A 12982-nucleotide genomic window follows, 5' to 3' on the forward strand; every position below is an offset into this window, starting at 1 on the left:
GATTAATGAATCAATTAGGAATTCGTAGAACCATTATGCAAACTGTCTTTGTCAATTGCAAAGATTTCCTGAATACAAATTAATAGGTAATTAATCGTATATCTAATTAACTTATATCAATCGATAGATTGCAACAATGTTTATGTACGTGGCTATTTGCTTAGTCATCCATCATACAAAAAGTGTAGCTCACTAGCTTATTTTTGTCCTTGGTTATAAAGCTCTGCTTGTTTTTGTTTTCTTTCTACAAAGTCATAAACAAGCAACTTCGATCATTACGTTGGCACAGGGTTAATTAATATATGTACATAAAGTCGTAAAGATCGAAAAGGCAGAGTACGTAGGTAGCTAGAAATTCAAATAGATTTTCTAGTTGAATAAAGAGGCTAGGGATCGAAGAGATATATAACAGCTCAGGTTTTGATTGCAGCAACTCGCGTGTACACTTACATATGACTAAACATGCATATATTTGGTATAGCAAGGTGACTGACTGGTATGTACGAGCAAGCTAGGGTTACATTTCGATTTATAACTGTAAGTAGCTGTTTAATTAATACGGCCCGAAATAGCAAATTTAACCCTAGCCTGATATCATTACTGCATGTAGATATGATTAGATCACGTTTGCGAATAAGCTTATTTATATTCGTATTATTGTTTTGCATGGGACTCCAATACGTACGTACACAGACTACAGTAGTTGCTAACTACCTGCAGCTTCCTGGCTGAAATATATATGTAAGCATATTTCTGATTGTTTAAAGAGATGGTTCCCATTAATCTCCGCAACACGTCCAATATAGATGAAGGGGTATGCATATTAAGTTGACCTACTGAAAATACAAGATAGAACAATAACGAGTAATAGTAGCGGAAAATATAGAAGAATTTCACTTTTGTATTGAACAATTCATATTACAAAGATTACACCTTAATCTATGATAATATAGTTCTCAAAAGTAAAATACTTCTTACTTGATAGTCACAATCAAGCATGAAACAACCTCACTAAGATTGTTGCTTCAAATGTCGATACAACCTTACTAAGATCGTTGTAGACACACGGATGATCAACCTCACTAAGAACGTTGATGTTGCCACTAAGGTCTTCAATGGAGTCACAAAGATCTCCTAGCACTAAGTTTCTCTTTGTGTGAATTTTCTTCTCTAAGGATTCACCTCTTTTCTTCTTTTTCTCTCTTTCTCTCCTTCTCTCTATTTCTTCTTCTCTTTGGCCGTGTCTCCCTCTTCTTGGCTCTACAGCAACTGCATGAATATATCCTATATATATCACACCCGGCCATGCACTACCTAACCCTAGTACAAGAATAGGTAATCAACCTAAATCCTTTCCTAATGCATCATTCTATATAAAAAGAAAAACAATACATATGGAATACATCTTAAACTAAATATATTTGAAACTATTTTTTCCCAAATATACTTTATTCTCTCCATATATGATCCCATATATATTTCCATATATGTTTGATTCGACCAACTCATAGGATCTTGCCGCAAGGTTGGTTTCCTAGTCCAACTAGGAAATGTCATCAATGCTCCCCCTTTGTTGTGCTTCATTCCTCTTTGTCTTCATCACCTTATGGAGGCCAATATGTGTACCTTCAATCTCCCCCTTTGGCCTTCCATGCACCTTTTACCATCAAGTACCTACACACTCACAAAGAACCTCATAAGTACAAGTTTAACGAAAACCTAACTTATATCATAAGATGAACCTCCCTAATTCTCCATAAGAGAATATATCACTTGAAGTCAAGAATCAATGATCATCCTTTTCAAGATATCAAGTGACTTGATCATAGGTTCAAATAGACAATAACCAATAGAAGCACTAGAATGCAAATAACCATAAAAACATAGTTTGTGCATAGCACTTAGAGTACAAAGCAAACCAAACAAATTGAAAATAGTTCTTAACCAAAAATAACACAAATTAAAGCATTAGAATAGTAATTAGGGACTTGATGTCTCCCCCTAAGGTGATGAAGCCAAAGGAGGAGAGGGCCTAAGCAGCCTAGGCATGACCACCACGATGACCACGTCCACGCCGAGCACTCCTCCGACGTCCACCAATGGAGTTGTAATTTGTCCATTCATGAGGTGTGAGATCTCCATTCTGAAAGGCAGGACCATTTGATGGTGGAGGGGAAGGAGGAGCAGCAGGGACAACTGCCATGGCTTGGGAAGGTGGTTGAGGACCTTGAAGACGTTCGTGATCAGCCAACCATGCAGTCCGAGTGGCAAGCATGTTTCTTTCTGCACGACGCTCTCTTTCTTGAAAGATTGTATCCCACAGTGGACTCCCCTCCGTCGGAAGAGAAGAGGAAGGAAACAGTCCCTCCGAGCTTGACAAGGAACCATAGGCAGGAGGTCCAGCAGGAGCAGTGGTAGTCCGCAGTATGGATTGTGTCTCCGACCCGAGATCCACGAGCAGTTGTATGGCAGCCTCCATTCGATGTAGTTGCCTTGTGACATTGTCATGACCAGTTTCATGCAACAGCGGACGGACAGACTCAACTTGTTGATGACGAGAGGCAGCTTCACGTCGTGCATCATCTGTGTTGTGGTGATTGCTCCTGGCTCCATCCATGATAGAGAGTCCTGCACACTTGACACAAACCGTGAAGATAGTAGAAGAGATAGTAGGATGTGAAGGTAAGCACATAGGAGACAACTATATATAGAGAGGTACAAAGACATAAACCCTAAAGCAAATCGGAGTAAAAGGAAAATCACATTAAAGTCCAAGCACGTATCAACAAAAATCAGGAAATCAAAGATTGAAGAATATCAAGCAACCCTAGCTGCACAAGGAAAGAGAACCAATCAAGATACATGCACATCTTACATGCCTTGAGGAGAAGGGTAAGTCACACAACATGAGGCTGCAAACGGAGAGTATTCCGAGAAGTTTCCTGCCCACCAATGCATGCAACATGCAAACCTAGATGTATACGGCAAAACAAAAGATGTAGCAGCAACCTATAAAGCCTAGAAGATATTTCCTTCTAAAACATGAACTAGATGATAGATCAAATCACAGAGAGTACCTAACTCTTTCCTAGAAGGAAATCGAACACATGCATACGGCAAGAAAGAAGATTAGAAACCCATGAACCAAAAACCATAAGATAGCCAACGCATGAGTACGAAATCGATACAATAAAATGATCAACAATGCAAGTGATCTACGGTATGTAGGGAAAACTAAACACCACAATGTGAACATAACAACCACTTACCTGCATAGACAAGGATAATTCTAGTAATACCTAGAGTTCGAAACAAAAATCAAGGATGTAGACCAAACTATGAAACAAAAGCAATTTTGGACCATACACGCAATGAGCTCTCAACATGACACCTAAGGAAGTACACAGTACACAATGTCAAGATTATGGATACAAGTCCAAGCAGACCATACAACTATAGGAGGAGTTATGACAATTACCTGGACATTCTTATTGAGGAAGACAATACACTTTATCAATCTCACAAACATGCATCCTCGAGTAATACACATGACCATTAGCCAATAGTAAGATGTGATGTGCAATGAGGATACTTCATAATGGGAAAGAAAATGAGGAGTGATTAAATGCGCAAGCCAACTTAAACGACACTCCCCCCTATCTCTCCAGTAAATCGCCTTATAACATCATAATTCGTATTTTTCTTATTTTCATAATATAAGCTCAGTACATTGCTGAGACAAGTGTTTTTTTTTCAGCCACCGTGGAGACCAAGCCAGCCCATTCCAACAGATATCGAGTAGTTAGTCAATCCCTGGAGAGGAGAGCTAGCCTGGCCTAAAGAAATCATATCCTCCGGGGAGACCAAACCAGTCCATTCCTCTAGGAGTCGAGTAGTTAGTCAACTCCTGGAGATGTAGAACTAGCCTGGCCTAAGACTGCATGCACAAATTCCTTATTTTATTTTTTTTGCATGCAGTCACAATCTATAACATGTATTCAACTACACCGGCTCCTGATTAGGTGACTCAACTCAGATTTATCCACCACTATGAAATATGTGTACGTGAGAATCAAACATACTGGCCAATGATCATAAATAATATTTGAGAACACTAGATGAGAGATCCAAAGTAACAATGTCAATGGCTCTAAAGAACAAACATGTAAAATGCAATAACTCATCTATAGTAAGATAAGATCAAGGACAAGGAACGATTACCTTGACATAGGTACTCAGAGAGACTGTTATTTGTCAATATTGAGAGCAAATGCCAATGGCATTACGTAAGGTCAGAAATCGTTCTGTATCTAGAGGTTTGGTGAACAAATCTGCCCATTGATAATTAGTAGAAACAAATTCTAATGATAGAATATTCTTATCAACAAGTTCACGAATGAAATGATAACGTATATCTATGTGTTTAGTCCTAGTATGTTGAACATGATTTTTGGAAATATTAATAGCACTTGTATTATCACAGAAAATCACAAGTTTACCCTGTGGAATACCATAATCCTTAAGCATATTCTTCATCCAAAGCATTTGAGTACAACAACTCCCTGCGGCAACATATTCAGCTTCTGCAGTAGACAATGAAGTACAATTTTGTTTCTTACTATGCCATGCAACTAAATTCTTACCAACAAAGAAACAACCTCCACTTGTGCTTTTTCGATCTTGCAAGTTACCTCCCCAATCTGCATCAGAATAACCTGCAATTTCAGCATTAGTGTCATACGTATAAAATACACCACATGTTATACTTCCAGAAATATAGCGAATAATTCGTTTAACAGCTTCCAAATGTGACTCTTTTGGATTGGCCTGAAACCTGGCACAAACACCTACACTGTAAGATATATCAGGACGACTAGCAGTAAGGTAAATCAAACTACCAATCATACTACGATATTTAGTTTGGTCAACAGACTTACCATCAAGATCATGACATAACTTTATGGTGGTACTCATAGGTGTACTAACAGATTTCTTCTCAGTCATACCAAATTTCTTAATGAGGTTTTCAGCATATTTTGATTGGGATAGAAAAATGCCATTATGATTTTGTTTAATTTGCAGACCCAAAAAGTAAGTAAGTTCACCACACATACTCATCTCAAACTCATTGGTCATGATTCTAGTGAATTCTTTTACTAAAACATTAGAAGTAGAGCCAAAAACAATATCATCAACATAAACTTGTGCAACCATGAGATGACTTTCAACATGCTTAACAAATAGAGTTTTGTCTACAGTGCCTCGGAAATAACCTTGAGAAACAAGATAAGTAGAGAGTTTATCATACCAGGCACGAGGAGCCTGTTTAAGACCATAAACAGCCTTTTTAAGTTTCCAAACGTAATCAGGATGATGAATATCTTTGAATCCTGGAGGTTGTTCAACAAACACTTCCTCATGTACTTCACCATTTAAAAAAGCAGTTTTTACATCCATTTGAAATAACTTAAACTTACGTTGACAAGCAATGGCTAACAAAAGTCTGATGGATTCAAGTCGAGCCACCGGGGCAAAAGTTTCATCAAAGTCCAGACCTTCGACCTGTGAATATCCTTGAGCAACTAATCTTGCTTTATTTCTTGTGATTGTGCCATGTTCATTCATTTTATTCCTGAAAATCCACTTAGTACCAACAACATTAGTGTTCTCAGGACGAGGAACAAGAATCCATACCTCATTCTTTTCAAATTGATTTAGTTCCTCTTGCATTGCATTGATCCAATCATCATCTAACAAAGCCTCCTTGATATTTTTAGGTTCTATCAAAGAAACAAATCCAAAACATTTTAATTTGTTAGTTTCTTTAACTCTTTCTTTGACAAAACTTACTAGAGCTTTATTGATGTCCACAATTTCTGTGTTGGAGCATTCAAAGTCGTCTTTTGTGGTTGAAGTAACCTCAACTGTCTTCCTTCTTGTACGCATGCCTTCACCAGTATCTCCAATGATATCATTGAATGAATGATCTTTTCTAACCTGCTTGAATCTGGTTCGATATTTTACTACCGGTTGTAGATTTTGATCCACTTCTGTGACTGCTTCCTGTGAGTGTACATTCTCATCTTTTGAACTCGTTAGATTTTCTTCAGATAAATTGGACTCATTAAAATTATCATCAACAGAAACATTAATGGAATCCATGACAGTTCGAGTTTCTTTATTATACACTCTATAAGCACGACTGTTTAGAGAATAGCCAAGAAAAATACCTGAGTCTGATCTTGGAGCAAATTTTGCTAGATGTTCACGGTCTTTTAGAATATAACAAGGATTTCCAAAAACATGAAAGTAACTTACATCAGGTTTCTTACCTTTCCATAATTCATAAGGAGTGTTCTTTGTACCTGAACGAAGAAGAACTCGATTCCCAACGTAGCATGCAGTATTTACAGCTTCAGCCTAAAAATTCTCACTTAAACCTGTTGAATGCAACATTACCCTTGCCATGTCTAATAGGGATCTGTTTTTACGTTCAGCTATTCCATTCTGTTGAGGAGTTATGGGAGCTGAAAACTCATGAAGCACACCGTAATCTCGACAATATTTAAAAAATCTGGAATTTTTAAATTCAGTTCCATTGTCAGATCTAATTCTAGCGATTTGAAGATTAGCTTGTTGTTTTTCCACTGTAAGTTGTTTACTCAATTTTTCGAAAGAATCAAATGTCTCACTTTTATCCTTTAGAAAATCAACCCAGGTAAATCGAGAATAGTCATCAACAACAACAAAAATATATTCCTTACCAGCCATACTTACAGTAGCAGAAGGTCCCATTAAATCCATATGTAACAACTCCAAAGGTTGAGATGATGAGGAAGCATTCACAACTTTATGATTTGCACGAGTTTGTTTACCTGTTTTACATCCTCCACAAATAACATCAGTACGACCACTTAATGTAGGTAAGCCTCTTACTAATTTTTGACTAGATAGTCTAAGCAAATCTTGACAGTTTAGATGACCAAGACGCTTATGCCAAAGCTCCATGGTTTCCTCAACTGAGCTAGTCCTGAAACACGATTCCGAGTTGTCAGATTTTAAATTAGATGCAACATGATAACAATTATCTCCTGATCTAACCCTTCCCATCACAACTGTACCATCTTTGTCAAAGACCACACAACGGCGTTTGTTAAACCAGACATTTTCATACTCATCAGCTAATTGACTAACACTAATAAGGTTATTTGATAAACCTTCAACATAAAGAACATTATTTAAGCAGTTAAGATCCTGAGATCTGATTGAGCATTTTCCTCTAATTTTTGCTTTCTTCCCGTCTCCAAAAGTAACAGCACCTGTCACACCTGATTCTTCTAAGTCAGAAAACCAATGTTTGTTACCACACATGTGTCTAGAACACCCACTATCAATATACCAAGTGTCTTCTTGTCTAGCAGATAATGCAGTAATAGCAACATTACATGTAGCCTTAATATCATTCGATTCATAATCTATATCAATATAGCACAAATTACAAAACGCTTCTATGGAATCATGATTATATTTTTTTCTCCAAACCTTCTTACCTGAAGGTCTCCTAACCATATCTGCGTCCTGTTTAGATTCTTTATACGATTTAGACAAGCCAACAAAACGAGAGATATCAAGTAAAAGCTGACTATGTTCTTTCAACTTACTTCGAATATCTTGTATATCTTCCTCATACCTATCATTCGAGTTTACAATATTTGATTTGAATGAGGTCTGAAGTTTTTCCGATTCTACATGTTCTTTAATGTATTTCTCACATTCCTTTGAACCTGATTGTTCACGGACAAAGTTAGTGTAAAAATTCGGATTTTTAGTTGAGCTACTCTTACCAGTATATCCAAGTCCAGTTCGATCGTTGTAGCTTTTTCCTGTACTCAGAATATCAGATAGTGATTTCGAACTATGTTGAAACTTTTCAACCTTGGTATTCGTTCCATCAAGCAAAACCTGCAACTTGCCAAGTTTAGAGTTTAATAAGTCAATTAAATTATTCTTTTCTGTTACCTCACTTTGTAGCATTTGAATTTTGGCTAACATATGCTTTCGTTCAATCACTTGACCACCATAGTCATTTTTCGTCCGCATGTGCAGTTTCTCCTCTTCCCATTTCACTTTTTCGTTTTCCAGCATCTCTACTTGTTGTTTTAATAGAAGATTTTTTTCAGAAATTTTCTCTGCAGCTTTTATAACTCTTGCTTGATATTCAAACATCTCATTATCTTCATAGCTGTTGTCTTCATCTTCTTCTTGATCCTCATTTTCAGAACCTGCATAATCTAACGAGAAAGAAGATACAAGAGCAAATGTTTTGTCCCTTTTTGTGGAGCTATCATCATCGTCACTCCAAGATGTCTTGTAAGCCTTGTTACCTGAATCACTCTTTTTATTCCCACAATCAGTAGCAATGTGGCCAATGCCACCACAAGTATAACATTTCTTATTGTTGTTACTACTACTTCCATACTCATACTTTCTTTGAGAGAAATTTTCACTACGTTTTTCAAAAATTTTATTATTAAAACTTCTCCTAGAATTAAGATTATTTTGTTTGTTCCTATTATTTTTCTGATTCAAAAATTTCTTAAACTCTTTAGTCAACAGTAATATTTCATTGTGTTCAGAATCCTCAGACTTTGATTTTGAGGGTTCAGTAACCTTTAAGGCAATATTTTTTGAATTCTTACCTTTTGGTCTTTCATCCTCATCCAGCTCCATCTCCCAAGCCTTTAGATTTCCAATCAACAAGTCCACAGAATATTCGTTTAGATTATATTGCTCCTGGATTGTTGTCTTCTTCATCCTGTATGACTTTGGAAGAGATCGTAATATTTTCCTTACAATATCGGATTCTTGTAATGGTCTTCCAAGGCTTTCACATAAACTAGAGAGATCAGTAAAACGACTATAAAAATCATCAATAGTTTCATCATCTCTCATTTTCAAGGCATCAATTTCAGAATAATATTGTTGTAATCTTTGTTCTTTTACAATATCATTACCTTCATTTAAAACACAAAGTTTATCCCAAACCTGTTTGGCGGTAACGCAATTCTGAACTCTTTTTTTTTCATCTCTGCTCATTGATGCGTAAAGAGCATTTAAAGCTTTGTGATTTCCTTCACTAGCTTTGATTTCCTTGTCAGTCCACTCATCTTCATCTTTTAATTCTTGCATAGCCGATCCTTCAGGAGCTTTTGAATCAACCTCTTTCATTGGAGGATTCCATCCACGTTCGACACTTCTCCATGCATGGAAGTCAATGCCATATATAAACGATCTCATTTGGAGTTTCCATTGAGCAAAATCCATGCTAGCGAGCAAAGGTGGCTGATTCAATCCTTGACGTTCCATCTTGAGCTAGATCTACCGGACACCTCCAGTACCTGCTCTGATGCCAATTGAAAATACAAGATAGAACAATAACGAGTAATAACAGCGGAAAATATAGAAGAATTTCACTTTTCTATTGAACAATTCATATTACAAAGATTACACCTTAATCTATGATAATATAGTTCTCAAAAGTAAAATACTTCTTACTTGATAGTCACAATCAAGCATGAAACAACCTCACTAAGATCGTTGCTTCAAATGTCGATACAACCTTACTAAGATCGTTGTAGACACACGGATGATCAACCTCACTAAGAACGTTGATGTTGCCACTAAGGTCTTCAATGGAGTCACAAAGATCTCCTAGCACTAAGCTTCTCTTTGTGTGAATTTTCTTCTCTAAGGATTCACCTCTTTTCTTCTTTTTCTCTCTTTCTCTCCTTCTCTCTATTTCTTCTTCTCTTTGGCCGTGTCTCCCTCTTCTTGGCTCTACAGCAACTGCATGAATATATCCTATATATATCACACCCGGCCATGCACTACCTAACCCTAGTACAAGAATAGGTAATCAACCTAAATCCTTTCCTAATGCATCATTCTATATAAAAGGAAAAACAATACATATGGAATACATCTTAAACTAAATATATTTGAAACTATTTTTTCCCAAATATACTTTATTCTCTCCATATATGATCCCATATATATTTCCATATATGTTTGATTCGACCAACTCATAGGATCTTGCCGCAAGGTTGGTTTCCTAGTCCAACTAGGAAATGTCATCAATGCTCCCCCTTTGTTGTGCTTCATTCCTCTTTGTCTTCATCACCTTATGGAGGCCAATATGTGTACCTTCACCTACTCAATTCCTTTTCGATCTTTACAGGCGTGCTTCGTAAAACATTTCCACTCTATTCTTTAGTAGCGATCCACTCGATCAAAAGTAGTGTCGCATGCAATATAGCAACGAGCCATGCACCACCATATAGTGTTTGCTTGCTACTCGATCAAATGAACAAATTCTAGTAGTGTGTGGTTCTTACCATGACAATGGGAAACACCCTTGGACGGCACCTATATATCAAAACATGAATTGGGTGTTATTCTATTCGAATATTTACATTTAATATATGGTGTACATATTACATGAGGAATTCTTTTCTTTTTGATATAAAATTGATACCTATAAGAGAGAGCCTCTACAAATTTAGTCGCGTATGCCCTGATTCGAAACGAAAGAAAGGTAATCAATGATTCTCTGGTTTCTCATGCACGAATAGGTCCAAGCAATCATGTAAGTTGGAAACGAATTAATTGATCGACCATTATCTTATGAGTTGATATGTTCGTTGAAGACATAATTTGGACTCTTGAGTCATTCATGTCAAATTGGCAAGCATATATCTTCAAGAAAAAGTGAGAATAGCCACGCTAGCTAGCTTTGTATTGACAGAAGATAGTTATATATATATATATATATTATATATATATATATATATATATAATATGGCTTCATTCGACAGAGTGAAATAATTGATCGATGGATGTTGGTACGTACGTAGTAGAGGACAGGTGTTGGTTGATGCATAAGGAACTGTAGCAATCCGAAGAATCACCTGATCGATGAAGTGTGATTGTTCTCCATGGCATATATATCGAATTAGGCATCTGATGATCAATGATTTTAACATTTATTCGATCCATGCATCAGATATATAGATCATTATCAGCAGTATGTATAATTCACCAAAGCATATACGATCTATGATCTATCTGAATGAGTGAATGATATATATGCGACAAAGCACAAGCAGCTGGAAGCTTAGAAACGCAATCGGTAAATTTATGTCCATGCATTTTATGTATAGATCATGATGCATAGATCGAAAGGTTCTCTAGACCAAAATGTGAGGTTGGATCACCGTTTTCCGAATGATCATGCATGTAAGAAGTAGTAACCTCCTTAGAGAGGGAGACGAATACTGTAATGATACAAACGTACGTAGTGCATAATACATTAATTCATGGTTAGACGATAAAAGGTTATGCTGTCTAGAGCTTAAACATTTCTTTCCTTTTTGGATGTAAAAGGGGGTCCGCTGTCCTGAAACCTTTTGATGGTGAACCGTCGGAAGTCGGAACACGGGGAAAGAAATGGGCATCAACCCCTGATTAGTATCTAGATGAATTTCCAACATAGTATCAAATATATCTCGTACTATAATACATGCATTGTTATAAACACCAACTAATAAAGAACAACATACTATTGTTATGTCGACTCTAGTATACTATAAAGAGTTTTGACACAGTGAACATATACATCACTCTATAAAATAATGACAAATTTTAATCATGTTGAATTTATTCTTCACTCTAAACATTGTGAAAACGAACAAAGACTAAAGTATAACATTATTGAACATTGAACAAATACAACACAACTCCATATTCACATTAAATATAGTTATGCCGTAATATATATATATATATATATATATATATATATATTTTTTTTTTTCAAACCGTGTCCATGTAATTTTCTCTGTTTTTTTTTCTTCTCACGACATTTTTCATTTTTTTTTCTTTTCACCATTTTCATATTAAATATGTAACTCGAGTACGTACATATCCTAATGTCTTTAATATAGCTTTTCTATAATGTTGATGTCCGAAAATACATTTGACTATGTTCAACTTCACTCTACCACAAGGCGGGAAATCCAATAATGACAAATTGATAAAACAAGAAATTTACTGCCTACCTAGAGCACACGTATATGGCCCTATATAGGGTTTAAACAATACACACATATACGGGGCATAGAGCCATGCTACCATACTGTAAAACTAATGCAAAAGATTTATTACTAGCAAAATATGCGATAAGGCTAATCAACATAATGAAACAATAACTATAAATAATGTAAATATCAGGGGAAAGACCCAGTGAGATGAACCTAACCCCAAGAAGAAATCATAGCCACATCAGGCCCAAGTGCCCAACCCAGCACGAAAAACTCGCGACTAAGGCAGATCCACAACGACACCAAACTCCAGCCACTCCAATAAGAATCGATCGATCATCCTGAAAACAACGACCATGATCTCCTCCACCAGTTTTCTTACACCGAAGCGATATATGATGAATTTCCCGAGGACTGAAGAAACACCACCTCATAGAGGGAACATAAACGAGGCTAGTATGACAACAATGCCTCTAGGGTTTGGAGTTTAAACTCTAGAGTGCGCCACCGGACGAAGATGAGATTTTTTTTTTATCATCCACGATTGGCAACTTATTTTTAAATCAAATGTCATTACAATTTTCAAATTAACGGGGTAAAAGTACACCAACAATGTGAGATGTAACCATTATATGTATTTATTTTCATAAGTACGTGGAAATAAATGATCGAGTATTTGAGAAGATTATAGCTTGAATGTGAACACATCCAAGTACATCCAAGTCTGTCTATTTAATCTTAAATGTATGCGTTAAAACTTCTATGGATTTTCCTATTTACTGAATAGTTGAAATTACTTATTTAATCATTCCTTTAAGAAATACCTTGATCTTCATGTTTCTTGAAACTTTGAGGCCGAGATTTTTTTTTTGTGAAAACCAAGA

At 36.2% G+C, this 12982-nt stretch overlaps 1 protein-coding gene across 1 annotated transcript; it reads right to left on the reverse strand.

Moving 5' to 3' along the window:
• Nucleotides 1-6420: 6420 nt before the first annotated feature.
• LOC126800215 (uncharacterized) lies at nucleotides 6421-9366 on the reverse strand. Its single transcript, XM_050527530.1, has one exon. The coding sequence runs from the start codon at nucleotides 9364-9366 to the stop codon at nucleotides 6421-6423; it is 2946 nt and encodes a 981-aa protein (XP_050383487.1).
• Nucleotides 9367-12982: the final 3616 nt, after the last annotated feature.

Source organism: Argentina anserina, chromosome 6 (assembly GCF_933775445.1).
Source record: "Argentina anserina chromosome 6, drPotAnse1.1, whole genome shotgun sequence".
Lineage (NCBI taxonomy): Eukaryota > Viridiplantae > Streptophyta > Magnoliopsida > Rosales > Rosaceae > Argentina > Argentina anserina.

Bases quoted from the DNA above. Each gene is read 5' to 3' on its own strand.
- LOC126800215 (XM_050527530.1), bottom strand. From the start codon at position 9,366: ATGGAACGTCAAGGATTGAATCAGCCACCTTTGCTCGCTAGCATGGAT.